This window comes from Megascapheus bottae, chromosome 8, assembly GCF_031878675.1.
Source record: "Megascapheus bottae isolate mThoBot1 chromosome 8, mThoBot2.hap1, whole genome shotgun sequence".
NCBI lineage: Eukaryota > Metazoa > Chordata > Mammalia > Rodentia > Geomyidae > Megascapheus > Megascapheus bottae.
Genome location: NC_143516.1, coordinates 40,303,570 through 40,326,129, shown reverse-complemented (window position 1 = coordinate 40,326,129; position 22,560 = coordinate 40,303,570). Strand labels below are relative to the sequence as shown.

The 22,560-nt window shown below is 41.7% G+C and overlaps 1 protein-coding gene across 1 annotated transcript in view; it reads right to left on the bottom strand.

Annotated features, from left to right (window-relative positions):
- Positions 1–1,420: 1,420 nt before the first annotated feature.
- The window catches only part of Pdss2 (decaprenyl diphosphate synthase subunit 2), a 212,268-nt gene continuing 191,128 nt past the window's right edge, over positions 1,421–22,560 (bottom strand). The window contains exon 8 of the mRNA XM_090338343.1: positions 1,421–2,221. Coding sequence (XP_090194469.1) covers positions 2,063–2,221 — 159 coding nt within the window. The 3' untranslated portion in view covers positions 1,421–2,062. The remainder of the gene's footprint in view (positions 2,222–22,560) is intronic.

The window sequence follows — 22,560 nt, the reverse complement described above, 5'->3', positions numbered from 1 at the left end:
GGGAAGAAAAGAAAATCTAAAAGACTTTCTCCAAAATAACCAGCAAAAACTTGGGCTGGGGGCTGAAGAGTGTGGCCTAGTGGTAGAGTGCTGGCTTGGTATGCACAAAGCCCTGGGTTGGATTCTTTGCTACCACATAAACAAAAGAAGTAGGAAGTGGTGCTGTGGTTCAAGTGGTAGTTGAGAAAGCTCAAGGACAGTGCCCAGGCCCTGAGTTTAAGCCCCAGGATTGGCAAAAAAAACCAAAAAACAAAAAACCCTAGAAAAAAGCAAACTTGGGCTAGAGGCATAGCTCAAGTGGTAGAGCACCAACAGAGCAAGTAAATAAGCAAAGTAAGAATGAGACCCTGATTTCAAACCCTGGCACCTTCTCCACTTCTCAAAGGAAATAACATAAATCCAAAAGGAATCTCCATACATTACCTTATTTAACCACATTTTTCAGATGAGGAAATTGAGGCTGAGAGGGAAGTGGTTTTTTCAAGGCCATACATCAAATAAAGGAAGCTGGAAGCAGAGGAGCCCAGGCCTGTACCCTGCAATATCTCATGATCTTCCAGCTCTGGAGAGCTTCTGTACATCCAGAACAGAGGGACTCTTCCTTTGTGGAAGTTAATGGTTAAAACCTAGTCCATCTAAAGCATCTCAGTCATGGTTACTAATTAACCCAATTTCAGTGAGAAAAGACCAGTAGAGTGGAGTGTTCTCCTGAGGAAAATCTATAGGCCTACTGATTGTAGTAACGTTAAGACATACACAACCATAATATTTCAGATCCACTTAAAGTATTTCATAATATACAGTAATCTCTGTAACTTTACGTTTTTCTCTTCCTTGAATGCCACCTGCTGTGCTGGGATAAAACTTTTTGGGAGAGGAATTTAAAATGACTTCCCTTAGTGTTTGAGTGCAGTAGGTAATAAAATCTGTTCGCTGTGTTTGCTGTCTCCAGATAGGGCTGTAATTACACCACATGAGAAAGAAAGGTAGCCGAGTCTCAATCTAGATCATTTATGTAAACTCAGCCTTCTTGTCAACCATGTTCTCATATTGCAATGTGTGTAAACCACAAAATTCATCTCCTGTGAACTGCACAGTGTCCAATTGCAGGCCTGTCAGATTGCATATGTTCTTTGCATAAGTGGATGTCTATGGGTCAAAACCAAAATTTGACATTCTAAAAAGGAAACTCTCATCAATGAATTCCCTAGGATAAAACTTAGAACTCTTAAGCTTGTAAAACTTAGAGATATTCTCTAACTCAAAGTATTACAAAGGTGCGTTTCACTAAGAAAAAGCGCCTTAAAAACATGTTTAAAAAGGTCTTGTTTTTTGTCTAATGTGTTTGGAGAAGAAAAAAAAAACCAAACCTAATCTTCAAGAAAGAAAAACAAACAATTCTTAATATAACTAAATTAACATTTAATAGTATCTTAATCTTCAACTCCATATATTTGGCAACTTTTCAGCAGTTCCTTCCTCCCAGGATCTTACAAACCCCATAATGCACAAAGTATATTCATATTGTGTCCATAAAAAGACAGACATAACCAATAAATATATTTCTGTTCGTTAATGAATTGATCTATTCTTTGCCATGACAACTGGTCAGTAAGTTTCGATCTGACAGTTCTCCAGGGCTTGTCTCAACATTGTTTCTCTTGACACCTGCAGCTTCCAGCTTGCTGTGTCCTCTCCACAAGGAAAACCACAGGCCACCGCCCTGGCGCCATCTCTGGCTCGGTCCAATCAATAAGGACTTATTTCCTGTCCATTTGCTGAGGTCACAGGAGCGAATCTCATTAATTATTTCTGCTACTGCAGCCTCAAGTGTGCTGCTGGTGTGACAAGGGAAAACTGCTTGACCTTTTTTTCTTCTAATTTTGTTTGTAGTGGATCCAAAAGGAAGGCAGTATTCATTTAGCAATATGATAAAAGGGAAAAATGTGGACGTGTTTAAAATCATTAACATGTTTAGATTATTTGATCACAAAAGCTCTCCTGATCACTTCATTCTTTAGGTTTTTCAGCCAAGGAACAATAGTGTCTTTTAAATTTCGTGTCATGAAAATCTGGTCACAGCAAATACAATATTTTCCAAAGCTGATCTGGCTTCTGAGGGAGGGAAGCTCTCCAGGGCTTCCAGTGCCTTGTTTCCATGGTAACGACACAGGTCAATAGCTGAAGTCACACCTTTGCCAGCTTTGATTGTTTCACACAACTGTTAAGAAACAAATGTACAATAAAAGTCAGTTTTTCAGTTACACAGTAAGGATTGCAACTAAATTGTGTGTGTGTGTGTGTGTGTGTGTGTGTGTGTGTGTGTGTGTGTGTGAGAGAGAGAGAGAGAGAGAGAGAGAGTGAAACAAAGAAGGAAAGAAAGAGTACAGATTCAATATTTCTGCTCTGGTATTTTGAGAAGAGAAGACATCATTCCTGGTGATTCTGAGGCATTAAAACCTCCCTGAGGCTGCTAGTGTCAGTGCTTCAGAGCAGCACAATAGACTCCAATCAACCTAATTACATTTCCTCCACTCCCACCCCTTGATCTATAGAGATATGCCATGCTGGGATGGTGGTAATGAAGGCGGAGGGCATATACATCTTTGGCATTTTGAATTTCAGTCTGATATTCTTATGCCAGGAACACTTCACACCTTTTTCTTAAAAAAAATCATGTGTAGATACAAAGTACAAAGTGTCTATGAAAATTCAAGACCAACATTAATAATGTGACCTGAATGTGACACATTTAGAACCAAAAGATTTTATTTGGGAAGAATGAAACAAACAGGTCCTACTTTTTTTTTCCTGGTACCTGTCAGGTTCTGGGTCTGAGACTCAGGGGTAGCAAGGTGCTCTATCACTGGAGCCATGCCTTCAGCCTTTCAAAACATCCTTTGTAAAAAATAAAGTAAAGCCAGGTGCCAGTGGCTCAGGCCTGTAATCTTTATTCAGGAGGCTAAGGTCTTAGGATCATGGTGAGACTCATACCTCCAGTTAACTATTTTCTATTTTTTTTTTTTTTTTTGCCATTCCTGGAGCTAGAACTCAGGGCCTGGTCACTGTACTTGGGCTTTCTCATGGCTAGCACTCTACCTCTTGAGGCACAGCACCATTTCTGGCTTTTTTCTCTGTATGTGATACTGAGGTATCAGACCCGGGGTTTCATGTATGCTAGGCAAGCACTCTATGACTAGGCCACCCTCCTGGCCTTTAACTATCTTTAATTAACTGCCCAAAGGCTAGAAGTGGATCTATGGATTCAGTGAGCATTGAGAAAACAAACACCCCCAAAGTCCTGAGTTCAAGCCCTAGGACTAGCACAAAAATGAATAAATGAAAGAAAGAAAGAAAGGAAAAAAGAAAGAAAGAAAGAAAGGAAGGAAGGAAGGAAGGAAGGAAGGAAGGAAGGAAGGAAGGAAGGTAAACTCAGGCTGGAAATGTCATTGATTTCCAAATTCCTTCTTTAACTGAGAGAACCAATGATATGGTTATGCTTACATTTTGGTCTGCTAAATTTCCTTTGTCCTAGTTCCACCTTCTCAACCAATGACTCCAACAAATGCTTATTTTGTTCTGCAGGAATTGAGAGTCTCGTCCATTCAATCCCCACATCCACACCAGACACCTAGGCAGCAGCCTGTACAACTGAATTCTGGACCTTAGAGACTAGGAGGCCAGTTCTGGGAATGCTGCATGTCACTTCCGGGCTACAGCACTAGACTGTCCTTGTGCTCCCTTCTAGCATACACTGCAGCCACACTAAGGTTGTTTTCAACCTGTACGCTGGGGGACAGCAACGAGCACCAAGTGACTCTCCTGCTTGGGAAGGATATACATCTGGGCAAGAGACCCAATTTTATTGTCTTTAGACTCTAAGACCATGTGGCCATCCTCAGCCACTGCTTTTTGGTACCAGTCCTGTGGCTTGAACTCAGGAACTGGAACTGTGTTCTGTCCTTGAACTTTTCTGCCCAAGGCTAGAGCTCTACCACTTGAGCCATAGCTCCACATCCCAGCTTCCCTCCACCCCCATCGGTCGTGGGGATTAAACTCAGGGCCCGGGCACTGTCCTTGGGCTTTCTAAAGGCTAGAGCTCTACTCCTTCAGTCACAGCACCACTTTTGGCTTTTTCTATTTATGTGGTACTGAGGAATGGAATCCTCAGTACCTCAGGGTTTCATGCATGCTAGGTGAGCATTCTACCACTAGGCCACACTCCCAGGCCACATTCCTGCTTTTTAGTAGTTTATGGAGATAAGAGTCTCACAGACATTTTTTGCCATGATCCTTGGATCTCAGTTTCCTAAGTACCTAGTAATTTCCTAAGTAGCTAGTACTATAGACATGAGCCACTAGCACCTGGCTGTAGCCACTTTCCCTGACATAGTCAACAAGATCTTGTTGTTCTATCTCCTTTGGAGCTCTCAAATTTAAGCTCTTACCATTGACACTTCAGGCTATCATCATCCTTTGGGTGGATTATTTTTTGCAGTCATCTCTTACAGAGTCCTCACACCACCAGTATTACATCCCTGGACCCCATTCGTCATATCACACTGTAAGGAAGAGCTTTATAAAATGCTACTCCAGTCTGCTCACAACTGCCTTTCAAGACCTTTAAAAGTCCAAGGTCTTATAGAAGAGAGGGAAATACTTCCTTTAATCTTGTTCTTGCCTATTCCATCTCCACTCCCTTCCTTATGCATTTTTAGCTGCAATTCTCAGATCCGATCTACCATCCTCTCTGGAGCTAATATCCCTTACCCCAACCAGTTCTCCAAGATTCTACTGGGGTGTAATGTGCACACTGGGCTATGATGATGGCCTAAGGGGCTGGTTATCCCTCTTCCTCAGGATCCCAGAGTATCTTGTGCACATCTGGAGTACAGTGCTATTATATAGCATTGCTTTTTTTTTTTTTTTTTTTGCCAGTCTTGAGGCTTGAACTCAGGGCCTGAGCACTGTCCTTGGGATTTCTTTCTTTCTTTTTTTTTCTTTTGCTAGTTGTGGGGCTTGAATTCAGGGCCTAAGCACTGTCCTTTGACTTTTCTCAAGGCTAGAGCTCTACCCTTGAGCCACAGCACCACTTCCAGCTTTTTTCTTTGTATCTGGTGCTGAGGAATTGAACCTGGGTCTTCGTGCATGCTAGGCAAGCACTCTACCACTAGGCCAAACTCCCGGCCCTTTCCTTGGGATTTCTCAAGGCTAGAGCTCTACTGCGTGAGCCACAGCACCACTTCCAGCTTTTTTCTATATATGTGGTACTGAATAATGGAACCTGGGTCTTCATGCATGCTAAACAAGCACTCTACCACTAGGCCAAACACCCAGCCTACACAGCAATGCATTTTAATCTTCCACACTTCATGAAAGGTCAATAAAAGAAGAAATTTACACTATTTCTTACCTTTAAAACACACACACACACACACACACACACACACACACACATTTATATATTGTGCTAGTACTAAGGCTTGAACTCAGGGCATATTTGTCCTGTTTGGCTTTTTTGTTCAAAGTTGGCAACTCTACCACTTAAGCCACACCTCCACTTCTAGCCTTTTGTTGGTTAAATGGAAATTTCTGCCCAGGCTAGTTTCAAATTATAATCCTCAGATCTCAGCCTTCTGAGCAGGATTATAGTCATGACTCAACCACACCCAGCTAGACTATGTTTTTATTTATTTATTTATTTATTTATTTATTTATTTATTTTTGTGGATCATGGGGCTTAAACTCTGGGCCTGGGCACTGTCACTGAGCTGTCAGTTCAAGGCTACTGTCCTACCCTTAGAGCCACAGCCCCATTTCCCATTTTCTAGTAATCACTGGAGTCTCAAGAATTCTTTAAGTGCCCTGGGCTGATCTCAGTCTCCTGAGTAGCTAGGATTATAGGTGTGCACCATGGCGCCTGGCCTAGACTATGTGTTTTATTTATTTTTTGAGGTCACGGTGCTAGAACTCTGGCCTGGGTGCTGTCCTTGAGCTCTTCAGCTCAAGGTTACCACCCTACCCCTGGGCCAGGGTGCTCTCCCTGAGTGGTTCAGCTCAAGGCTACTGTACCTGGCTGTGTTTTTTTTAGTACTGGTTGTAGGGGCTTGAATTCAGGGTACTGTCCCTGAGTACAAAAAAGTTAGTGTTCTATCACTTGAGCCATAGCTTTTTGATGGCTAATTGGAGACAAGAGTCTCACTGACTTTTCCTGCTTGGTCTGGCTTCAAACTAGGATCCTCAAATCTCAGCAAATTGAGTAGGATTATAGGCAAAAGCCAGTGAGACACACAAAAAATATTAAGTACATATATGCTGAAGGGAACTAAATCTAGCTCCATGTTTGTATATAAAGTTTTTCTTTTTGTTGTTGTTTTGTGCTAGGCCTGGAGCTTGAACTCAGGGCCTAGGCCCTAAGGTTTTATGCTCAAGGATAGCATTCAAGCCACAGCTCATTTCACTCTCATTTGGTGGTTATTTGGATATGAGTCTCACACAATTTCTTGCCCAAACTGGCTTGAACTGTGTTCTGTGGATCTCAGCCTTTTGAGTAGTTAGGATTTTAAGTGTGATCTATGCCACTAGTGCCTGGCTATACAGTTTTCTTGGACCATAACCAGGTCCAGTTACAGGTACTACCTTTGGCTGCTTTGTGGTACAGGGGCAAAATAACAGAGAGGAGTTCTTACTATAGAGAATAAATTGTCTATGAAGCTGAAGATACTTATACTTTGGCTTTCACAGTAAAGCTTTCTTGATTACTGAATTAATACAAGAAATGATACTATATCTTTCACCTAGATTCAGTGAGGTTTTATTGTTGTTGGTTGGTTGTGGGCTTGAACTCAGGGTCTGGGTGCTATGCTTGAGCTTTTCCCCTCAAGGCTAGAACTCTACCACTTTGAGCTACAGTGCCAGTTCTGGTTTTCTGAGGGTTAATTAGAGAAAGTCTCATGGACTTTCCTTGCCTTGGCTGCCTTCAAACCACGATCCTCAGATCTCAGCCTCCTGAATAGCTAGGATTACAGGTGTGAGCCACTAGCACCTGGCACAGTGAGTTTTAGTCATTTTTCTCCCCTCTCTTTTCTCTCTCCTTCCCCCTCCCCTTTTTTTTTCTGTAATGCTGGGTTTAAATCTACAGCCTCGCACGTGCTAGGCAAGGGCTCTATTGCTGGGCTACATCTCCAGTCCTCATTTCTATGTGTGTGTATGTGTGTTTCTAAACTATTTGGAAGTAAGCTACAGGCAGTAGTATGCTGGTAAATTAGCTTAAGTGAAGGGAGAAGGGGAACAAAGCCCCAGTTTAACGTTTTGTAGATTTTTGTGGTGTAATACTTCCATCATGTCTGATTTTAAACTGTCTAGTGTCATGGGATCACAGAAACCTTGACTATTTAATGAAAGGCTCTGAGTTGTGAGGATTAGGCTCTGGGCATGAGGCACGCTACAGGATGTTTCACCTTTGTTTGGAGATGCACCAAATGACTATGAAACAGTAGTCAAGGCTGGGAGTTTGGCTTAGTGGTAGAGTGCTTGCCTCATATGCACAAAGGCCAGGGTTTGATTCCTTGGTACCACATACATAGAAAAGGCTGGAAGTGGTGCTATGGCTGAAGGGGTATAGCTGTAGCCCTGAGAAGGCCCAAGGATAGTGCTCAGTCCCTGAGCAAAAGCCCCACGACTGGCAAACAAACAAGCAAGCAAACAAACAGTAGTCAAGAAGATAGCACTGCAAGTTGCCCAAGTCTACAATTCATTTTCCTCGACTAATGATGATTCTTTCCACACACCCTCAAACCCACAGTGGGTGGGCCTCCCAGGACTTTGCTTATTAAGGGACCTGATAGCTTTCAGATATAAAATGATGCACTAGTAACACAATCCTTCATGGAAGGTATTATTTTCCTTCTTTTCTTTTCTCTTCTTTTCTTTTCCTTTCTTTTCTTTTGCCAGTCCTGGGGCTTAAACTCAGGGCTTGAAGCACTGTACTTGGGCTTTTTCCTTAAGGCCAGTGCTCTATCATTTGAGCCATAGCACCACTTTCAGCTTTTCTATGTATGTGGTACTGAGGAATCGAACCCAGGACTTTGTGCATGCTAGGTGAGCACTCTACCACTAGGCCAAACTCCCAGCCCAGGAAGGTATTATTTCTTACTGACATTTGCCAGCTAAACATAAATTGTTGGCTCAGAAGAGATACTTTAGATGCATCTAATAAATTATAAACAAAATTCATTTTTACTGGAATCTAGAATAGGTACTAGGTCTATCTTGATGAAAATGATTTTAACCTTAGCAAGTGTAATGAGAAACACAGAGCTCCTAAATGTGGATGATCATACGACTCACATGAGAGCAGGGTGCCAGTGGCTTATACATGTAATCCTAGCTACTCAGGAGGCAAAGACCTGGGATCACAGTTTAAAGCCAGCCCGGGCACAAAAGTCCATGAGATTCTTATCTCCAATTAGTGGTGCTATGGTTCAAGTGGTAGTGTGATAAACTTGAGCTGAAGGACTCAGGACAACACCTACACCCAGAGTTCAAGCCCCAGAACCAACCAAAAAAAAAAAAAAATGACTCACATGAGAAACCTCAAAATGCAAAGATGTAAGCTTGGTTCATCTCAGTGGTTATCCTAATTTGACAGTAATTCACTAAATGATGCATGTATTTGAAATTACTGTACTTAATTAATTTTTTTATTTAGAGAGAATATTGCTACTGGCCATGAACCTAGAACTACTAGGCTCAACTGATATTCCCACACCACCTGTAGGTAGCTGGCTCAGCTACTCTACATACATCACACTGTTCTTGGCTACAGTGTACCAGGCACTGTCCTTGGGCTTTTACAAGGCTAGAGTCTACACTTGAGCCACAGCACCACTTCTGGCTTTTTCTGTGTATGTGGTATCAAGGAATTGAACCCAGATCTTCATGCATGCTAGGCAAACACTCTACCACTAGGCCATGCTCTCTGCCCCCCCCAGACACTGCTTTTAAAAGTTGGGTTGGCTGGAAGTGGGGGAAAGGGGTAACAATGTCCAAAAAAAAATGTACTTATCACCTGAATTATAAAACAGTAAATGCTCTGTATAACACCTTAACAATAAAATTATAAAAAATTATGAAAAAGCATACACATAACTCCGCCTTTACCAAACATTTACTTGCTGTTTGTTTGATTTGGGCTGAGTAGCTAGAGAAACAGAGAAATGCCTGTAAGATCACATGTTAGAGGGGACAGATGCAATTCTACAACTTTAAGGTGTTCCGTGAAACACTGCAAAATTTCACCCATGCCCTCAGTTCTAATAGCTGTAAGAGAAAAGTTACAGTTAAACAAACAAAAACCTTATTGGGCTGGGAATATGGCCTAGTGATAAGAGTGCTAGCATGCATGAAGCCCTAGGTTTGATTCCCCAGCACCACATATACAGAAAAAGCCAGAAGTGGACTGTGGCTCAAGAGATAGAGTGCTAGCCTTGAGGCCAGAGAGGCTCAGGGACGGTGCCTAGCCCCTGAGTTCAAGCCACAGGACTGGCAAAAAAAAAAAAAAAAAGTTATTTCCACTTCTAGAAAGTGCTAGTGTGAGCAGGGAGTGGTGGCTCACGCCTGTAATCCTAACTACTCAGGAGACTGAGATCTGAGAATCATGGTTCAAAGCCAGCCCGGGCACTAGAAACCACTAGAGAACCAGAAGTGGGGCTATGGTTCAAGGGGTAGGGTGGTAGCCTTGAGTTGAAGACTCAGGGTCAGGGCCCAGGCCCAGAGTCCAAGCCCCACAACCAACAGAAAAAAAAAGAAAAAAAGAAAAAAGTGCTAGTGTGTTTACTTTGGTCCTTATGGATCAAAAATACTGTAGCCATTAAAAAAGAAGTTATCAGTCTGTGTTTTCTTTCTCTTACATAGATAGCACTTGAGGGCATTAATATAACTAAAGTTTTTAATTAAATCAACTGAATAATTACAGAACTACAGTATTACCTGAAATAAAATTAAAGCCCAATCTCCTGTTATAGGATTCAATTAAAGATATCAACAAAGAGATGATGCAAAATACTTAAAAGTACAATTTATTTAAGATTTTGGTAAATTTTACTCATATGAGAAAATTATTGTATACTTCTGAAAATTACTTTGTTGAAAAGTTCTTTTAAGCTTGGTGCCAATGACTCACTTGTAAATCCTAACTAGTAGGGAGGCATGATCTGGAAGATTTAGGTTCAAATCTAGACAAGGTAGAAAAGTCTGTGAGATTGCTCTTTCAAAGTCACCAGTAGGGCTGGGAGTGTGGCCTAGTGGTAGCATGCTTGCCTAGCATGCCCAAACCCTGGGTTCGATTCCTCAGTATCATATACACAGAAAAATTTCAGGGATAGTGCCTAGGCCCTGAGTGCAAGCTCCAGGACTGGAAAAAAAAATCAAAAATTAAAATCACCAATAAAACACAAAATGGACCTGGGTATTGGTGGCTCACATTTGTAATCCTTATCTATTCAGGAGGCTGAGATCTGGGGATCACGGTTCAAAGCTAGCCTTGGAAAGAAAGCCCACGAGACTAGACTCTCCAATTAAACATCAAAAAGCCAGAAGCAGAGCTGTGGAGCACTAGCCTTTAGCTTAGGCTCAGAGATTGGGCCCTGGGTCCAATCTCCAGGACTAGCACACAAGAAAAAAAACAAAAAAATCTCCCCAAAACAAAACAAAACAAAACAAAAAAGTATTGGAGACATGGCTCAAGTTACAGGGCCATAAGCCAATCAAGGAAGCCAAACAAATGAAAGGCCCTAAGTTTTGGGGGAAAAATCTTTTCAAAATATGAAAGAGATGTTTATGGCATGTGATGTGAATGACTATAGAAGAACTGGAAGCAACAAAAACAGTCCAAAGAAACCAAAGACTTTAACACTTAGGAGAAACTCTAACAGAGAGCTGTTAAGTAATAGGGACAAGAGTCCAGCAAGGGGACTGGAAGTGTGGCTCAAATGGTAAAGTACCTGCTTTGGAAGTATGATGCCTTGAGTTCAATCCCTAGTACAGCAAAAAACAAACAAAAAGACCAGAGAGGATTATCTTTCTTTTTGCAATGGGCTCTTCCTGTACTGAAACTATTGCAATGGACTTCTTACTATACGGAAACTGTTATGTAATAAAGACTAGCCTTAAATTTGCCAGCCTCCCACTTAAGTCTTCAGGAGTGCAGGATTAAAGGCATGTACTAATAAGGATGACAAAACCTGTCTTCAACTATAAACATTCTATATAGTATTTCACACTGGTTCATGAAAGCATTTAAAATTTTTCAAGTATGATTACTGCTGACATAAGAACATATCTGTGTTTGAAAAATAAATTACCAATTCTCTATGACAGTTTTTTATTTTATTATTTTATTTTTTTTGCGGGTTATGGGGCTTGAATTCAGCCTGGGCGCTGTCCCTGAGCTCTTCAGCTCAAGGCTTCCTCTTTACCCTTCAACCAAGCCCCACTTCTCCTTTTCTAGAGGTTAATTGGAGATGAGAGTCTCAGGTCCCCCAGCTGTGCCGCAGCTGGCTTTGAGCCTTGATCCTCAGATCTCAGCTTCCTGAGTAGCTAGGATTACAGGCATGAGCTACCCACTGTCAGCTGGCAATAAGAGTCAATAAGCTGGCAATAAAGTTTATAAACTTTCTGCCCAGGAAAGTCTTTCATGGCCTTCCGACCTCAGCCTCCTGAGTAGACAGGATCATAGGTGTGAGCCACCAGCACCTGGCTTTATTATTTATTTTTTAATTGCTTTTTAAAAAGATGATATACAGAGGGGTTACAGTCACATAAGTCAGGCAAAGAGTACATTTCTTTTTGGACAACATCACTTTATGTATGTGTGTGTGTGTGTGTGTGTGTGTGTGTGTGTGTGTGTGTGTACGTATGTCAGTCATGGGACTTGAACTCTAGGCCTGAATGCTGTCCAGGATTACAGGTATGAGCCACTGGTGCCCAATGTCTTATTTTAATTAATTAACTAATTATTTTTGCCAGTCCTGGGGCTAGAACTCAGGGCCTGAGCACTGTCCTTGGGCTTTCTCAAGGCTAGAGCTCTAGTGCTTGAGCCACAGCACCACTTATGGCTTTTTCTATGTATCTGGAACTGAGGAATCCAACCCAGATCTTCATGCATGCCAGCCAAGCCCTCCACCACTAGGCCAAACTCCTGGCCCCTTATTTTTATTTATTTTACTTATTTTTGTCATCGTGGGACTTGGACTCTGGGGCTGGGCACTGTCCCCGAGCTCTTCAGCTTGAGGCTACTGCTTTACCCCTTGAGCCACAGCACCACTTCCAGTGTTTTGGTGATTAATTGGAAATAGGAGTTTCATGGACCTTAGTGCCGGGCTGGCTTTGAACCATGATCCTCAGATCTCAGCCTCCTGAGTAGCTAAGATTACAGGCGTGAGCCACTGTGCCCGGCTTCTCATTATTTTGATTTTTTAAGCCAAGGTTTCACTATGCAGATTAGGTTGGTTTCAACGTTGAACCCACCAGTCTCAGTCTCCCAAGTGTTGGAATAACATGAACTTCACCCTGAGAAGTGAGTGGCATCGTAGAAAAGAACACACATGCAGTACACTCAGCAGACATGGAAGAATCTTGATCCTCTGACATACTAACTTTAATACAGTGTGAAATTTCTGAGATTCAGAGAGAATCTGATAGACCCATCTGATATGCTGCTTTGTGTGCCTTGTGTTCATGCTGGAAATCATGCATACAGTGGCACATGTTTTACAGAAAACACACCACTTAGGAAAGCATGTCATCTTTCCTAATCAGGTACACACAAATCTTGTCAGCAATGAATCAAAGATGCAGGTCAGCATCATTTCCTCAGGTCCACAATAGGGAGATCTTCCACAGGGGGCACCATTGCACTGTGCACTAGCTAATGTTCAGGCTTTGGCTGTGCTGTGCTCTTGTGAAAGGCAAGGCCTTTCATCCAGCAGTGCTTGGTGGGGAGTCTATAGGCAAGATCTCCTTGCCTCCAATCCTTAGTTAATATTGTACACATCACTCAGCTATGTTGCAGGTCCTGTGAACACTACTGAAAAATTACCACAGTAGTTTTGCTTGAAATGGAGGGCACAGCCACCTTGTTATTGCAGGAAAGATGGTGAGGCACATTACTGAGGATCAATACTTGGTTTGATGCGGTAAGTGGGGAGGCTGAGAGTGCTTGCAGATACTATCCAGGAAACAGGAATGGCTTCAGGTATACCAACTAAACAGATTACAGCTTTGCGCATGGCCAAGACTCAAAAAATCCATAATCTGTTACGAAATCAGACCATAGAATTAATTGATAAGCCTGGAAATATAAATAGGTAATGACAAAGACATCTAACTTACTAAAACCACATTTCATAGCTACATTGAAATGGTTTTCTCCTCCCCCCCGTGCTTTTTACACACACACACACACACACACACACACACACACACACACACACACACGCACACACACTTTTTTTTTTGTCGGTCATGAGACTTGAACTGTGGACCAGGACACTGTCCCTGAGCTCTTCAGCTCAAGGCCACCACCCTACCCCTGGGTCTGGGTGTTGTCCCTGAGTTCATTAGCTCAAGGCTACTACCTTACCCCTGATCCCCAGCACCATTTCCCATTTTCAAGTGGTTAACTGGAGATAAAAAGTCTCACATTCTTTATTGCCTGGGCTGGGTTTGAACCTCAATCCTCAAATCTCAGCCACCTGAGTAGGTAGGATTCCAGGCATGAGCCTGGCACACACACTCCCTTAATTTTGGAAGCCCATGCCTATCTCAGAGACAAGAAGAGAGACAAGAAGAAAAAAAACTCACTTTAGATCTATTTAAAATCTGTTTCAATGGACCTAACAGGCTTCTCTATGGGGTCAGAGGCTTTCTCCTTTACATAAAGATATACTGACTCTTCCTGTGCACAGGTGGTTCCTGGTACCACAAACTGGGAGCAATAATTGAATCCAGCTATCCTACAGTGCAGCGCATTCACCTGCAGAAGCAGCCTGCAGGGCATTCTGAGTTCGCTTTCCAGGTTAAGATTCAAAAGATTACCTAGGAGATGTAAGGCACTGAGGATGTAACCATTTAATTAAAAATATACTTGAGGGGAAATAAGACAAATAAAGATAGGGTCAAATAGGCAAGGAATAGTTATAAAATATAGGGTTTAGTGTGGCATTCATTCATTTAACAGTCATTTAGCAAATATTTACTGGGAATCTATGATGTGCCATGTAGTAAGACATCAGGGAACCGAGATGAACACTCAGATACAATTCCAGGCTAACAAACTTGGATGGGTCTTCATCAATAACTGAAGTCTGCCTTAAGCTTCCTGATAAATGTTAGATATTAAGCTAGGTAATGGTTTTAGAGGTATGTAATTCAACACAGAAAATTTAGGCTTAGAAAGCTTAGATTTAAGGATCCTAATTCGAACCCAGCCTGGAAAGGAAAGCTTGTGAGGCTCTTTTCTCGAATTAGTCAACAAGAGGCTGGAAGTAGAGCTGTGTCTTCAGTGTGGTAGAGCACCAGACCTGAGCCAAAAACTAAGGACTGATTTCAAACCCTAGTACCTGTCCCTCCCCCAAAGAATGAGATTGCACCATTAATTTAACATTTTATGCATAACATTACAAAGCAAAGATCAATAGCCAGTAATTTGATTTATTAAAATTTGAAATGTTAAAATTTACACACACACACACACACACACACACACACACACACACACACACACACACACAGGTATATTGCTGTTTGGGTACACAGATATCCGATATCCAGTAAGGTAATTTCTTTTATTTCATTTTTTCTTTTTTGCTGGTCCTGGAGCTTGAACTCAGGGCTAGCATTCTACCACTTCCAGCTTTTTCTGTTTATGTGGTACTGAGGAATCTACCCCATGGCTTTATGCGTGCATGCTAGGCAAGTATTCTACCACTAAGCCATATTCCTAGCCTGCTAATTTTTTTAATTAAAATATAATTTTATTGTTATTACTAAGGTGTTGTATAGAGGAGTTACTGTTTCATATGTCAGGTAATGAGTACATTCCTTTTTTCTGTTGTTCAGGTTCTGGGGCTTGAATTCAGGGTCTGCCCCTTTTTGCTAGGACTAACTCTACTGCTTGAGTCAAAGCTTCATTCACTTCGGCTTTTTTGGTAGTTTGCTGGATAAGAATCTCATGGGCTTTCCTGTCTGGGCTGGCTTTGAACCTTGATCCTGAGATCTCAGCCTCCTGAGTAGTTAGGGTTATAGGTGTAACCACTGGCAACAAGTTTTGAGTATATTTCTTTTTGGATGTCATCCTTTCCTTCACTTTCCCCTAGTTTTCTCCTCCCATCCCTGCCCAAACAGTGCATAGTTCATTTTTCACCTAATATCTACTGAGCAATAATGATTTAAAAAATTTTAGGAAGGGTTTAATATAACAGAGTTAAGGTAAGGAGAAAGAGAAAACCAAAAACATTTCTGTTTCTCATGTATAGGAAATGGAAGTTAAAGATGCCTAGCAATATGATTTGAAGAAAAACAAGAGAGATTTATAAGCTGGGAGGAGTCCATGGCTAATGCCTATAGTCCTTGCTACTCAGGAGGCTGAGATCTAAGGATGGTAGTTTAACCAGCCTAGGTGGGAAAGCCCATGAAACTCTTATCTCCAATTAACCACCAAAAAACTGGAAGTGAAACTATGGCTCAAGTGGTAGAGTGCTAGACTAAATCCAAAAAGTTCAGAAACAGTGCCTAGGCCCTGGGTTCTAACTCTAGGACTGGGAAAAGAGGGGGGATGGGGAGAAGAGGAGAAAGAGGAAAGAGAAAGTGAAGGAGAACAAGATTTATAATTGCCTATCTTCAGACAATATCAATAGGATTTGGCAAAGTGAAAGGGTAGTGTGTTTTATGATGTCATAAAGAGGCTGATCATTAAAATCATTTAATAATTTTATTCACTACCCACAAGGGGAACAGAGATTATGATAATTAAATCTGTCGATGCCACTGAGGTGTGTGGAATTGCTAACGCCTCAGAGAACAAGAATCTAATTTTAAAATAACATTAAGAAATGAGAGGAATAGATCATCAAAGCAAGATGATAGTCACCAGGGACAAATGCTAAATAATATACTCAGACTTAAGGAGAAAAACTGCAGCTTGATGATGGGGAAGGAATAGATAGCACATTCTGTATTTAAGACACTGCTTATTTCACTTCTGTTTTTTTTTTGTTTGTTTCCCCTTTCTTGAGATAAGATCTTGATATGTTAGTCCAGGCACTCCATCCATCCTTAGTCTTAGGCTTTTTTTTTTTGATTGGTTGTGATCCTTGAACTCAGGGCCTGGGCATTGTCCCCAAGCTTCTTTGTGCTCTACCACTTGAGTCACAGTGCCAGTTCTTGTTTCTTTTCTTCTTTCCCCTCCTACCCCACTCTCTCTTTGCCAGACATGGGGCTTAGACTCAGGGCCTGAGCACTGTCTTGGGCTTTCTCAAGGCTAGCGCTCTATCACTTGAACCACAGCACCACTTCTGGCTTTTTCTGTGTGTGTGGTACTGAAGAATCAAACTATCAAACTCGGGTTTTTGTGCATGCTAGGTAAGCACTCTACCTACCGCTAGGCCAAACTCCCATTTCCCCTCCCCCACTTTTTTCCCCAGAGCTGAGGACTGAACTCAGGTAAATCCCCAACTGAACTGAGTTAAATCCTCAACCCCTTCTTCTTGTTTTTGAGTGGTTTACTGGCGATAAGAGTTTCACAAAGACTTTTCTCTGTGGGCTGGCTTCGAACTGCCCTGCGATCCTCAGGTCTCACCCTCCTGGGAAGCTAGGATTACAGGTGTAAGCCACTGGCGCCTGGCTTAGAATTTGCTTTTTACATAGTCTCCCATGGAGCAAAATCTTCTATGCTTTGCTGTGCACAGGACTTTTTTTTTTTTTAAAGAATTTATTAATGTTGATTTTTACATCATATTTTAAATGACAAGTTTAACAAACAAGTGTTCAAGGAGGGAATCTCTATTTACAATGACTGGGACTTAGTATTTAGAACTTAATCAAAATTAGGCTAAGGGTTTGTATGTCATAGAAACATATTAATTTAAGAAATAAAACATGTCTATAGAGTCATAGGTTTTTATGTCTATATAGTTATGTTTATATTTCCATTACCATGTCCATAGCTTTGGGTATGCAGTTATTGAGTCTTCGCTCTTGTACTCTTTGGATTTAATAGCCACATATTAAGGATACCATGCGCCTTTTGATCCTTAGGTCTTGACTTGTCTCACTCAACATGATTCATCCACTTCCCTGCGAATGCCATTATTTTATCTTGTCTGTTGGCTATGTAGAATTCCATTGTGTACACATACCACATTTTCTGTATCCATTCATCTGCAGTAAGGCATCTGCATTGGACTGGGAGACTTTTAAACTTTGTGATGGAAGATCTAGCCTGACTTGATGCACATCTAAAGATGGGGGAGGCCATGAGCATGACACTCCAGACCTGTAGTACACTAGACTTCAGTCTTCCTCAATCATCCTCTAGTTCTTTGCCACATCTCTAGTACAAGAATTACCGCTCCAGTTGGGCATGGTGACTCATGCCTGTAATCCTAGCTACTCAAGAGGCTGAGATCTGAGGATCAAGGTTCAAAGCCAGCCCAGGCACTAAAGTCTGTGAGACTCTTATCTCTAGAAAATGGAAAGTGGGGCTGTGGCTTACGGGGTAGGGTGGTATCCTTGAGCTGAAGAGCTCAAGGACAGTGCCCAGGCTGAGTTCAAGCCTCATGACCCCCTCCCCACAAAACAAGAATTACAGCTCTAGGCCAGGAGTATGGCCTAGTGGTAGAGTGCATGCCTAGCTGAAAGTGGTGCTGTGGCTCAAGTGTAAGAGAAGGCCCAAGGATGGCTTCAAGCCCCAGGACTGGCAAAAATTAATAGGGAACGGGGGAAAACAAGATGAGGGGTGGGGGAGGGGGGAAGGAAAATGGGGACCAAGACATGTGAAAGGGTATCAACGTATGGGAATTAATGCACCATTTATCTGGCAAATATCATGTAACCCTTCTATTAATTACAATAAAAAATATATAAAAATAAATAAATCATGCTAGTAAAAAAACAACAACAACAAATTAAATTACCAAAAAAAATTACACGGCTGGGAGTTTGGCCTAGTAGTAGAGTGCTTGCCTAGCATGCACAAAGAACCGGGCTCAATTCCAAGGTACCATATATATAAAAAAAGCAGGAAGTGGTGCTGTGGCTCAAGTGGTAACGCTCTAGCCTTGAGAAAGCCCAAGGACAATGCTCAGGTCCTGAGTTAAAGCCATAACCAGCAAAAAAAAAAAAAAAAAATTACACCTCCCAAATGTGTATTTCTGCTATGAGTAGAGCTTCAGCTCAAGTAGTAGAGTGGGAGCCTAAGCAAAAAAGGCCCCAGGACTGATGAACACACACACACACACACACACACACACACACACACACACACAGAGACACAACACACACATACACATTAACACACACACAAAAAAAAGGAAAGAAAAAAGTTATCACTTTAGGGGACTAGGAATGTGGCTTAGTGGTAGAGTGGCCTAGAAAAAGCCAGAAGTGGTGCTGTGGCTCAAGTGGTAGAATACCAGCCTTGAGCAAAAGAAGCTTATGGACAGTTCCTAAGCCCAAGTTCAAGCCCCAGGACTGGCCCTGCACCCCCACCCCCCAAAAAAGTTATCACTTTAAATTCCTCCCCTCCCCACTGTGTGTTAGTGTTGGAGACTGAACTTGGGGCATGGGCATTGTCACTGAGCTTTTTGTTCAAAGTGCTCTACCACTTAAACCACAGCTTTCAGCTTTTTGGTGCTCAATTAAAGAGTCTTACAGACTTTCCTACCCCGGCTGGCTTTGAATCTCAATCTTCAGATATCTACCACTTGACTAACTAGGATTACATGTGTGAGTCACCAGAGCCCAGATCTTTAATACCTTTATATTTTTACATGTTGTTTTCCAAGGTTTATGGTAATATAAACTTGACACAATTGCAACCATGTCACAATAATTCAACTTTGTGTGTGTGTGTCATGGGGCTTGAACTCAGCCTGGGCACTGTTCCTGAACTCTTCAGCTCAAGGCTACCACCCTACCAAGCCCCATTTCCCTTTTCTAGAGGTTAATTGGAGATAAGAGTCTCAGGTCCTTTTGTGCTCAGGCTGGCTTTGAACCTTGATCCTTAGATCTCAGCCTCCTTAAGTAGCTAGGATTACAGGCGTGAGCTACCACTGGCTAGGCTTTTTTCTTTAAATTTTGTTACAAACATCTAATCCTTGATAAGATCTAATCCAAGATAAGAGAGGGGAATATCAATACTTTTAGATAGTGTTCATAATATGACTAATGAAACCAGAAATACTATATGGTAAAATACCTTTTAAGAAGCTAGAGGACACAGGTGCAGTAGCTCATACCTGTAATTCTAGTTCCTCAGAAGGCTGAGATCTGAGGATTATGGTTCAGTACCAGTCAGGGCAAGAAAGTCTGTGAGCTTCTTACCTCTAATTAACCACCAGAAAGCTAGAAGCAGAAGTGTGGTTCAAGTAGTAGTAGAATGCTTGCCTTGAACACAAAAGCTCTGGGACAGTGCTTAGGTCCTGAGTTGAAGCCCTAGGACCAACACCAAAAAAAAAAAAAAAAAAAAAAAAAAAGAGAGAGAGGCTAGAGGAGTTGAGTGCCAGTGGCTCACACCTATAATCCTAGCTACTCAAGAGGATGAGATCTAAGGGTCAAGGTTCGAAGACAGTCCAGGCTGGAAAAAGTCCATAGACTCTTATCTCTAATTACGCACCAAAAAATTTGAAAGTAGAGCTGTGGCTCAAGCAGTAGAGTAGTAGCCTTGAGCAGAAAACCTTAGGGATTGTGCCTAGGCTCTGAATTGAAACCCCAGGATTGTCACCTAAATAAATAAATAAATTAATTAATTAATTTAAAAAAAGGGGTGGAGGGCGCTAGAGGAAAGTAGTGATGTGTGGACCGTTTTATCGAAAGAGCTAATGTCTCAGGATAGGAAGAAGCATCTGCCTAAGAAAAGGGTAAAGGGAAGAAAACAACAGCAATATCTGCTGTCTAAACGTGCCAATTCTCAGAGCCAATGAGCTAGGATTGTGGGAAAGCAAGATAGAAAAACTGCCTGCAAAAAGTAAATGCTAGATAAAGGTAGTCCTGGGGTTTCAACTCAGGGCCTGAGCACTGTCACGGGGCTTTCTCAAGGTTTAAAAAGCAGGGTTTTGTACTCACTATGAGATAAGACAACAATTAAAAAAAAAATAGCTAGCAGGGCAGAGCTTGGAGAGCAGAATCATGACATAAGAGAAAATATTCTCTTTTCTTAAAGGGAATTAAGGAAATGGGATCTTGTGAGAGCAAATGTCAGTGGGTGTTATTGCTGATGAGAAGAGAATTTTAATGTGCACTCTATGCAAATGAAGTTTATGGTAATAAAATGTGCAAGGACTTCTGGGGAAGGAAGTTAAGGGGAGAGCAGTGGCTGCTAGGCACTGATGCCTGAGAGACAGTGCAGGACATAGCCAGAGAACATGCCACCCCCTGGGAACCCTGAACCAATTCTAGAAGACAATGTATTCAATTTCTGCCCTTCTTAGAAATATTTTACACTCGCTTGGGAACTGTATGCTTAAAGAATAAACATCTAGCCAGAAGCAGGTGGCTAACACCTGTTACCATAGCTACACAGGAGGCTGAGATCTGGGGACCAAGTTGCAAAGCCAGCAAGGGCAGACAAATCCTTCAGAGACTCTTATTCTCTAATTAACCAGAAAAAAGCCAGAAGTAGAGATGTAGGTCAAGTGGTAAAGTGCCAGCTTAGATGGAAAAATGCAAGCAAGAGTAAGAGATCCTGAGTTCAAACCCCACTACCAGCACACACATACACCAAAAGAAAAAAAACTAAAAAATGAAAGGAGAAAAAGGATTTTTCTTTATCAACTACACAACCTTGAGCCATTCTGTGCTTGGAGTGAACCATCTAAAAGTTGGATATTATGTACTGAGTCATGGTAAATAATGAAATGCTAAACAAAGCAAGGGATCTTATCTTTGTGTCAAAATCAGCATGAATATTGCAGCCCACTTAGGATACAGTCTTAGCCACCAGAGAAAGAATGAACAGGAGGCAGAGTTCACAGTGCTGAACAGTCTGGTTTTTGACCAAATGTATTTACTCATATCTGTATATCTAAAGCAATTATTAAAAAGAAAATTGTGGAAAAGCCTATGTCTCTGTGATGAGCATTTCAAAATGTTAAAAATTAAAATTGTAGAAAGTCGAACCATAGGTGCCATGTTTTGCCTGAAGTGGCAAAAATACCATCTGCTGCAGTCTTTTAGCAGCATGCTTATTTCAAGTAGCAGTAGGCTAAACTACAGGCATACGCTCAGCTCCAGCTGGGGAAAATACACAGACGTTTGTAGATGTTTTTCTAAGCAAGAGCAGTCAACATATTCATTTGCTTTTAGACATATATATTAGTTACCATAGCAAAGCAAGCATGAATGTGGTCTGAGAAGCTTTTTCACCAGTCCCAACCCACACCCAAGAATTCCTGCAATTTAGTAGGCAGCACTCTTTCCTCCAGCACCAAGCCCAATGAACTGTGCTAACCTTGGGGTCAGCAGCCTAAGGATCAGGGAGAAGGGAGGGGTACAACTTGGGGTTGCAGACCTGTCATTATAATTAACATTCCCGCAGCACTGTGCACCATAGTAAAGCTCAATGCCAGCTTTTTCACTTTAGGTAATTACACTCACCTTATAAAACATTCTCTGCAGGTCTAGTGGGGTAAGTATGATGTTCTTTGTTTTCCCATCTTAGAAGCTAGAATTGGCTTACACAGTGAAACAGTTTTGATCCTTGTACACCTCAAGGTGGGTGGCCTTCAGCAGTGGGAAGAAAGGAGAAACTTGAACCCACACTTGTCAAAAGTGCTTTGATAGCTTAGGAAGGAAGGCACCACAACAGTAAAAAGCACTCATACTTAGAATCCATTGAAACAAAAAATCAAAAGCTGATTCAGCCAGGTCAGTGGTTCATGCCTGTAATCCTAGCTACTCAGGAGGTTGAGATTTCAAGGATCACAATTTCAAGTCAGCCTAGGCAGAAATCTTTCTAAGACTTTATCTTCATTAATAACTAGCAAGAAAGCCAGGTGGGGGCAGAAGGATCAAAAATTTGAGGTTAGGCTAGACTATATTGCAAAAGCTTGTTTCTCTTTCTTCCAAGTACTTCAGTTTCTCATTTAAGTCCAGGCCACTATTTGCTGAATGTGTCTGACACTCTGGAGACCCAGCTGAGGCTGAATTTAAAACAATCACCTCTTCCACTGCCCTCCTACTTCCTCTCCATTTAAGAGTGACAAAATCTGAGTGGTGGTATATAGAGCCAGTGTGCATGACTGAAATAATGTTCTATGTGTTCTATGTTTCCCTGAAATCTGA